The sequence below is a fragment of the Micropterus dolomieu genome, linkage group LG20, assembly GCF_021292245.1.
Source record: "Micropterus dolomieu isolate WLL.071019.BEF.003 ecotype Adirondacks linkage group LG20, ASM2129224v1, whole genome shotgun sequence".
In the NCBI taxonomy this organism is placed as follows: domain Eukaryota; kingdom Metazoa; phylum Chordata; class Actinopteri; order Centrarchiformes; family Centrarchidae; genus Micropterus; species Micropterus dolomieu.
The window spans coordinates 15,022,351-15,032,021 of record NC_060169.1 but is presented as its reverse complement, the minus strand read 5'-3'; the positions used below and the strand labels follow the sequence as shown (position 1 = coordinate 15,032,021).

At 38.2% G+C, this 9,671-nt stretch overlaps 1 protein-coding gene across 1 annotated transcript in view; it reads left to right on the top strand.

Moving 5' to 3' along the window:
* The window catches only part of ca7 (carbonic anhydrase VII), a 6,889-nt gene extending 1,646 nt beyond the window's left edge, over positions 1-5,243 (top strand). Inside the window, exons 3-7 of the mRNA XM_046032460.1 lie at positions 1,290-1,408; positions 1,784-1,879; positions 2,902-2,964; positions 3,075-3,230; positions 4,850-5,243. Coding sequence (XP_045888416.1) covers positions 1,290-1,408; positions 1,784-1,879; positions 2,902-2,964; positions 3,075-3,230; positions 4,850-4,969 — 554 coding nt within the window. The 3' untranslated portion in view covers positions 4,970-5,243. The remainder of the gene's footprint in view (positions 1-1,289; positions 1,409-1,783; positions 1,880-2,901; positions 2,965-3,074; positions 3,231-4,849) is intronic.
* The last annotated feature ends 4,428 nt before the right edge of the window (positions 5,244-9,671 follow it).

The following is a 9,671-nucleotide window of genomic DNA, read 5'->3' as shown; positions in this document are numbered from 1 at the left end:
TATATGTATATGTATATATATGTATATGTATATATATATGCATGTATATATATGTATATATATATATATATGCATGCGCGCATTGGAAATCAGCGCTAAAACTTTACTTTCAGTAAACATACGCTTCAAAGGTGGGATTACGTTGATATTTCAGAAACTGCAAACCATGTGCATAACCAACCATAATCAAAGGTTACAAATAAACAGCTGATTATGCTGTAGGGATAGTGCAGCCAGCAGTTAACTGTATGAGTGTCTGTCTGCTGGACAAGAGATATAATAACCTTAGGTGAGCTCATTGGTTATTATGACCCTATTTGCTTTTATCACTGGGTGGATCCATGTTAAACACCCTATCATTACCATGAATGAGAACCTCAGAAATGTGGGGCTGTTTGGCTCAGACAGTTTCCACAGACCAAGCTGTCACTGAAAAATTATTCAAAGAGGAGACCATTAGGAAAGCTAACGCACTTCCTCTGCAGTTCCCTATAGATCAAATAAGGTGCACAAATCCCCTAAACCTGCTGCTGTCAGTTTGCCATGTGTGGCTTAGTCTGGGTGTACACATGCATATTCTCACACAACGTATTCTGTGTCACTGTTGTTATGGCAAACAAAAAAGAGGATAGAATAAAATTAAACTTTCTATTAAGACCGATGCACACGAGTAATTCAAACTGATAGCATTACATAATATTACAATAGCAAATCAAAGATCTCTGTATGTTAGAATAACAAACATGATAGAGTTAAGACCAGTTTAATTAATTGGAATTAATTAATGCATTAACATCAGTTATTTATATACATTGTTTATCTACTGAGCACATCATTGCTAATTATGTCAAAATAATTCTACTTTGAACTTTAATTATACTATAACCTATAACAGATTTTATCTTAACAGATCACATTGTTTTTGTGGTTATCCTACATCTATAATGGATTGTATTGCCCTTTGCTTTGTTTGCCATTCGTGCCTAGCTAATCTGACCTGGACTAGAGTGGCCTTTTTGTCAGAAGGATGTCAGCAGCATCACAATGAATAACAATCAGATTAGAGTGCCATCCATACCCAGCAGTGCAAGCCATCGGTTCTGAAAACAGTCTGTACTGTCCTGAGAATGGGCGGAATGTCTTTATGACATACATTAAAACTTCTATTAACCGCTTTAACAGCTTTGATTGCTCTGTGCAAAAAGCAGTTTGTCTGACACACAGAGAGAGAGAGTGTGGGTGTGTGACTGCTGAACATTTCTTTTTTAAACATCTCTCATCCTCTTCAGTGATCCAGGGTGGCCCACTTGACAATCCCTACAGACTGAAACAGTTTCACTTCCATTGGGGGGGAAAGGGCTGCCATGGGTCTGAGCATACTGTTGCAGGAAATGGCTATGCATCTGAGGTCAGTTTTTGGGATTTCAGTACTTGCACCACAGTGTGTCAGTATCTAATTAAGCAAACACGGACAACTTATTTAGCTATGTAATAAAATCAAAGTATGGCTTTGATACTAAAAAAAATATAGCCATTTTACATCTGTGTATATGACTATTGGATGTAAACTTTCTTTTTAGACCAGTGTAAAATGTATGCATGCCCCAATAATATTCTTGTAGATACGGTATTTGAGCAACATGCGTATGTCATTCCTACTTTCAATCCTATTTTGAAAAGATAACATGTATTATATGGCTAAGAACAGGATGTTAATTTATTTAAATATAAAAGTCAGTCTTATTCTCTTTCTGTCTGTCTTTCCTCCTCTTGCCACCTCTAGCTTCATCTAGTCCACTGGAATGCTATCAAGTACAAGACATTTGGGGAGGCAGCAACAGCTCCTGATGGCCTTGCTGTCCTTGGAATTTTTTTAGAAGTAAGATGTTTCTGTTAGAAGTGGGAGGTTTCTATACCTGTGCCCCTGTTTCTTCTCCATCCTGTATTACTGCAACAATTCAGCAGTTTCTTTAGGTCTGCCATAAGTCATAGTAACTTGAACAGAAGCAAAGGACAAATGATGTGGTGGAGTCAAGTCCAAAAAACAAGCAAATGGTCAAAGCACAGGTAATGCAGGTAGAAACAGGGACCCCCAAGACATAAGCGCACACAGCAACATAAGATAACTAACAATCTGGTAAGGAGTGAGTGGGAATGTTCCAGTTAAGCATCTGCAGGGCTACGGGGAAGTGGAAAGAGGTGAGAGTGGGTGGAGTAGGCCTGGGGCATGTTCGTTCTCAAAACATTTTGCACCAGTTTGCTACAGTTTCTGGATAGAACAACATGTTTCCTCGGCTTTGAGGTATGATTTCTCTCATTTGGTGGGTGTGTCACAGGTGTTACCCACAGCATCAGTGTGTCACAGGTGTTACCCACAGCATCAGCCATATTAAACAGGCAGTGAAGTGCAGTGTACTTGTGTACACAGCAGGGTTTTCTAGGCACCACCATTTCCTTTCAAATGAACGTTATGCTACGTTTTGTCGGCTGAACTTGGCACAGGTAACTGCAGAGCAGATGGGGAAGTAAGAACAGGTGTGTAGTTGGGTGTTTCAGTCAAGTGATGGGAAAGTATGAGGGCATCTGGTGGATTAGCAGAGAATGGCAATAAGAGTGCCGAGGCAAGTTGCTGAAAAGAGGACATAAAGACAGACTTTGACAGTGCTTGTGACATCAGTAGTTGGAGTCCTAAGGCTTCAAACTGTTATAATAGTAAGTAGAAACATTACTGATTATTTATTTTTTCATGAAAATAGTTTCTCTGTGGTAAATACTCAGCAATTGCTGTGTTGCGGTGATGTAAGGTTTTTGTGTCCGCTTTAACAAAAATTAATTATTTGATATAGAGCCGCTCCAAAATCACAAAACAAATTAAAAAAACAATCTCGTCTGTTACATAAGAGAGGTGATGACCACAGATGGCTCCACACGATAACAGATGCCCTGTACATGGTGAAGTTTAAGGTGAGTACTATTAGATTCTTCCATGTACTGTTTGTGTGTTCTGTTTATGACCTGCTCTCTGCATCATTTCAGTAATTATAAAAGCAGTTGTCTTTGCATTTCTGTTACAGGCTAGTGTCACAAATTTCAAAGGTTTCAACCCAAAGTGCCTCCTACCCAGCAGCCTCCACTATTGGACGTACCTGGGCTCACTGACCACACCCCCCCTGCATGAGACCGTCAACTGGATCATCCTGAAGGAGCCTATTGTAGTTTCTGAAAAACAGGTGTGTGTGTCAAAGTCAAACATGTTCCCTTTGACCACAGTGATCTTGAAGCATTGAGGATTGTGGCTCTTAGTTTTTCAGTCCTCTGTAAAATAAAAAATAATATAAAATATAGTTTTACGTTATAGTGATGCTCATCCTGCCTTATAAATGAGAAGGCTAGACTCGAGATATATATATTTGAATGATTGCTAAGAGCCCGCGACCCTGTACGCAGGATAAGCAGTTGACGATGGATGGATGGATGGCTAAGAGAAACGACATTTAAGTTTGTGTGTAAAATTCTGCGAGAAATCATTTACAACATATTTCTTATCGTAGACGGGGAGCGAGAAAGAGGTCTGTTCACTTAACAATTAGTTTCCCCCTTAGTATTGGTGTGGAATTTTTACAATAAACCAGAATATACAGCACCAAAACTCTAATCTGTAGTAGTTATTTAATATTACAAACACATCGTTAACCCCAATCCAGCTATTTTGACTGCAAGTGGGCAGCTCCTCTAGCACAAGATCTATATTATCCTTTACTACGACTACATCTGCCATTACTGCTTGAAAAGAGGCTATCACAGTATCAGAAGTATGCAAGTGAAATGTCATTCTTTGGCATACATGTTGTAGCTAATTATCTTCACCCATTTTCTCGAGAGCGATCTTTTCTCAGAATGGGCAGTTTTTAACACCCATGGTTCTGGCTTCATCACTGGATTAGTATACCAAGTTTGAGTGATTGTGGGGGTGGGTGGTGGTAGGATTTACTTCTGTGCTGTAGCATATCCAGAAATGTACTGTTTGACCAAAGTGTGACACTATATTTAGAGGCCAGGACAATGGTAAGCATCATTCATGGGGAATGCTGTAAGGTTGTCTTGTTTTCATCCACCCCTCTTATTACTGAATTTAATGAAAGTGTAGGATAAACCCCAGTTGGTTGACAAGTTAAGCTGACTAACTGGATGTCTGCAGCACATGTCCTCTAGGTCCCCCTATGAGCTGGTCCTGTGGCGACTGCTGCCAGCCTCTGGATTATACTCTTACACTGTTGATCTTTTCTAGTCTAGTTTCCCATTTTTAACTCCAGGACTGCACATGAGGAATCGGAGTTTTAATGACTGCAGCACCTTGGGTGTAGTCATGAACACCGTGTCTGTAAACCCATGTTTGTGGCATAGCCGGGACTGAGGTATAAGCTATAGGTGACTTCCCCCACAACCTATGACTCCAGACTTCAAGCTTTTGATCCCCTCCAGCTGATTATCCTGATGGATGGATGACTGGATGTTTTCAGGGCTTAAATTGAGGAATGCTTGCATGGAGACTCAGTGGGGGAAAGCCCTTACATAACAGGGTATTACTTTGTTTTTCATTTCCCCACATAATAGCAGACATAGAGCTAAAGGGAAAATGCCAAAAAAAGGGTGGTATAAGTTTTGGGAGTGGCATGAGTTAAAAGAGTAAGTAGTCAGTATTTTTCTTGTCAACAAATTTAAAGAACATAAAAAAAATTAATGTTACTAAAAAGTGGTGTCTTTACCAAAGTGGGTGGTGGTGGTGGTGTTTATTATTTTTTTTTTTTTTAAAGAGGAAAAATCTGTCTTTTTGTCTCTCCCAATGCAGCTGGGCAAGTTTAGAATGCTTCAGTTCAGTGGAGAGGAAGATGATCAGAGGATACGCATGGAAAACAACTTCAGGCCTCCCCAGCCTCTCAAAGGCAGGAAAGTGCGTTCCTCTAATTAATGTGACCTCAGGAGATCTGGAGTTATAGATAACAACTGTGAAAGCACTGATTTGAGTGTACTTCTTACCACATGGTAGCATTTCCTGAGGACTTTTGATTTACTTTGTACTGAAAGCGGGGGGGAGGGTCCTTCTCACCACTGCCAGCATGTTGAGATGCATGTTTCCCTCTACTGGTCAGAAGCTTTTATTTATGGGTTGTTTGAATATTTTTGTAATGCATTAAATGTCTTGCAATTTTTGCTGAATGAAATAAAATTCAAAATAATTTGTACAGTCTTTTTGTTTTTTTCCATTTGAAGGGGTCCAATGTTAAATTAAAAGAACTGGGCAGTCTTTCTGGACTTGATTTGGGATTTTCTAGCTTTGGCTTCTGCACTCAACCAAAGACTGCACATGTATACTGTTAGAGGGAGGAGTACAAGCAAACATTTACATTTATTAAAGTCAGTTGTTCACTTCTCTTCTTACCAAAAAAGCATTGTTCACCTTCTTTTCTTAAAGTTGCTATAACTGAACCTTGTACCTGGTATGTACAATATGTTTTTGACCAAGAAGCCGTTGAAGCAAATGTTTAAACACTCTCGTACTGATGAAAAGTAGCAATACTGCATTCAAGGTAATGAGTAGCCAGGTTGTAGCCTAGAGGGCTGAGGGACAGTGACAAGGAACATGGACTGCGATCGGTCAATTATTTACCAGCTATGTTCATGGAACAAGTTTTATCTGGCCCTTAAATTCAGCATGGTAGACTGTTTATAGTTCATTCTATGAATGGGGCATATAAAAAAAAAAAAAGTCCATGTATGAATAAATATCTGATCCAATATTGAAATAAAGTATATATGTTGATTCTCATGTACCTCTGACCTTTCTGCCATTAAGCCATCAGACAGTGATCCTCTTAAACAAGATACTGTGGGAGAAATGCCTGTCTATTCAGTCAAAGAGACAGATACACAAATAAACAACCTTCTCGGAATGAAAATGCCAGTTCACATTGGGATTTGTATTTGATTAGCAAAGTGCACCTTTAAACGAGACTAAATATAAATATTTTTTGCAAACTAAAGGTTTGGACGCCACAATCAGGATAATGTTAAAGAAAGTTCAGAGAGCATTAATAATTGGTGAGGATGCAACAAATAAACTGTACATCATGAATATAGATTAAACTATATTTAATATTGTGTGTATTTTTAAAATGACCCTTAAATTAATGAAAACAGAATTTCTGTTGTGTTTCTGTTTTGACAGTGGCAAGCATATGAAGTCTGAACTTCTTTTTAAAATAAAAAAATCTAATTTCATTGAAGTCTTTGCCTTCAACATGTTACATCATTTGTCAGGCAGATGGTAAGAAGGAAATAATATATGCAGACTGAGAACTTAGATTGTGCATTCTTAAATCTGTGGTGTTAAGTTTACCTGATAATTGTAACAAATCTTGAAAAATGAACAGATTCAACATCTGCCTGAGGATTGATCGTGATGGGGAAAAAGTTGTTACCAATCACTCTGAACCAGATTGAGTTTTTAAAAACTGGCCCCTATATAATAAAAGGATACCTCATAATACAGATTTACATTTAAATAAAACAATAAGAAACCATTTATTCAATTACAGTCATGTGGATTTGTATAAAACTGACACTTTTGACACTGGACATAGATTTTTCTGTTGTTATGTGCTGACAATTTGACATTTATTTTCTTTTACAGACACATTTTAATTTCATTTTCAGTTTTTTATGATGCAGTTTTTGTCTTCACATTGCTTTCAGCTTGTGTAGGTCTTCCTGTAGGTGGCAGCATCTACTGTCTTTTGTTTCACTTGCAACAAGAACTCTGGTTTGCCTTTTCACCACACACAAGGATTGAATTTAAAATTGTAAAAGTAAACAGAGATAACTGTGCAACATATTGGATGCAGGGAAATGGCGTCTTGTGGAAATTAAATAATGGGAGACTACAGCAGAAATATGTGTCTTATGAGACAAACATTTTCTTCCCTTTTTTGTTGCTATCAGTAACACTTGACCTTGCCTTTGTTCATCCTCCTTGTGTTTGAATCAAGAGGTTGCATTACCCCGTCTGTCTTCATATCCATGTAACTGCTGATGACTGTGGAAAAATTCACTTTGCAAGGTGTGTGTGTGTGTGTGTGTGTGTGTGTGTGTGTGTGTGAAGTATATTTAACACATATTCTCAAATAATCCCTCCATAATAGCATCATGGAGCTTTATTGAGACTGAGAATACCTGAGCGGGCACATCATCCTCAGCCACAATCAATGTGCCATGTAATAAGATATTACAGTCAGGCCTCAGAAATAGAGTCAGTCACATGTATTTTTAGCATCAAGATATCTACTTGCTAGTTGTAGTGATTTTTCCCAGACACAGCAACATCTGAGCAATTTGTGAAATACAAACGCAGGACAAACGAGCAGCAGAAAAAGTTTCTGGTCAGACAGAAGAATAAACTATATATATATATATATATATTATCTGGTCATGAGGAGTAATATTCAGCCTGTGAGAACAGTTCAAAAATGTACAAATACTTAATAATTGTACTTAGGAACAGTACTTGAGTAAATGTACTTTACATTCCACCACTGATGAGGACATGAAGTTGTAGGCATTTACCAGACAGAAGGGGATTCACATAAAATGGTCTTAATTTCCATTATGGGAAGTGTAGGATCGAGTGTGTTTTTGAGCTTGGCCCACACTAAGGACTTGAAATTCAGAATATCCTGGCTTCTGCTGCTTTGATTTTGACCGTTCTATTTTTAATTAGTCTCTTGTGAATCCTTCAACATTTAAGTGAAGTTTAATTATCTAATTGTATTCACACACAATATAAAAGATTTTTATTCTTACAAAATACAATGAACTTTCATTCTCACACTATATAATAGAGTTTTATTCTTACAAAATACAACAGACTTTTATTCTCACACAATATAATAGATTTTTATTCTCACACAATATAATAGATTTTTATTCTTACAAAATATAATAGACTTTTGTTGATAAACAAAACAACAATTTGAACAAAACCTAATATTTAAGTCATGACACTGCAAAGGCTCAAACCACATGTTCCACTAAATCACAATCACTAGTTTATATGAACCAAACTACTGTATCCAACCTCCTAATCTCATTGTTTTTATGACTTCACAGTCTACGCAGACTGAGTCACTTCTTCTGTTTTAGCAGTAAAGCCAAAAACAGGATGCTCCACTCCTAAATCATTTTAAGTTTCTCAATATTGTCAAGGACAGCGACTCTATCAGGCAATCAGGGGACACGGCCATGGTGTAGTTGCCATGGATACAAACAGCACACGTACAACACAAACGCTTGGCCAGCTCATATCTTCCCTACTTGTCTATGAGCCAGTGATCTATCGCCATCACCCTGTCAGAAAATAAAACCATACTGCAAATATATCTGAAGCGTCTTTCCCCTAAAGACCCCTCTGGTGACACGTGTGAGTTTCTGTATTCATTAGGGAGCTTTTTTTAGCAGCACGTTATCCATTTTGTGTTGACGTTCAGTGGAAAGGCCTGTGATCTCCAACTTATTCTAGCCAAACCAACCATACACAAACACACCACCCGTCTTTTGTGATGTTTGGCCTTCACCCAGGTTCAGGTTCGGGTTTAAGGTACAACTCTAACAACTTGCCAAACAATATACACCTTTTATGGGTTGTGTTTGTACACCAAATAACATTAACGTTGTCATGTAGTGGCCTTGGTTCACAGAGTGGATTATAAATCACAGCAGAGCAGATGAGATGAGGTTCCCTCTCTCGGGCACTCTGTTGGTGGTCTGTGATGATAATTAAAGAAAACAGAGCTTTGCTGTCATGGGAGAGAGGTCATGATCTGTAATTCTATACTTGGTTGTCAACTCATATACCATAAAGGCTTTGATCTATGGACTAATTTTCAGAAAAGCTTCCTCTGGCCTTGGCATTTGATTTTTGGGCTTATCTCTTAGTTACTCGGTGCACCTACAGTAAATGTTGATCGAGATGCTGACACTCAGAGCTCTATGTGAAGAATGACAGTCACACCCTGACCCCTGACACCTGATCTTGCGAGTGTGGGGTTACCCAGCATTGCCATGACATATTCTGAGTAAGCTACAGACACCCACATGGTCTTCAGGGAACTCGACTGGCTTTATGCGGTGACCCTTAAAGTCAATCTAACATCCACTGTTTGCACAGTGTGTCTATAGAAACACACACAGTCAGCGCTGCATCACGGCTCAGTCAACCCCTATTTATTTCATACACGCCTGTTTAAAATCAGTGTCAGTTACATTTGGCTTGCTGAGTAGATACAAACAACTAACTCCAGTAAACTTAAGAATTAGAGATTTACATTCAGAGCTATTTCAGTCAAGGTTGAGTTAATATAAACAAGTGGTCAGAGAAGCCCATTATTGTAAGAAACATTTGTTAAAATTGGCCGATTTCTTGCTTTCTTTCCTGCTTTCTTGGTGTCATTTTCTTGATGTGAATGACTAATATACCAAATAATTTTCCAGTGTTGACATGATAGATTTTAGACAGTTGCAGATTTGTTGTGGTATATACCATCAAGCTGACACACCATATAAACTTCATTACATTGCCATCTTCTCAGCTTATAAGGGGTCCCAGAATTCTACCATTT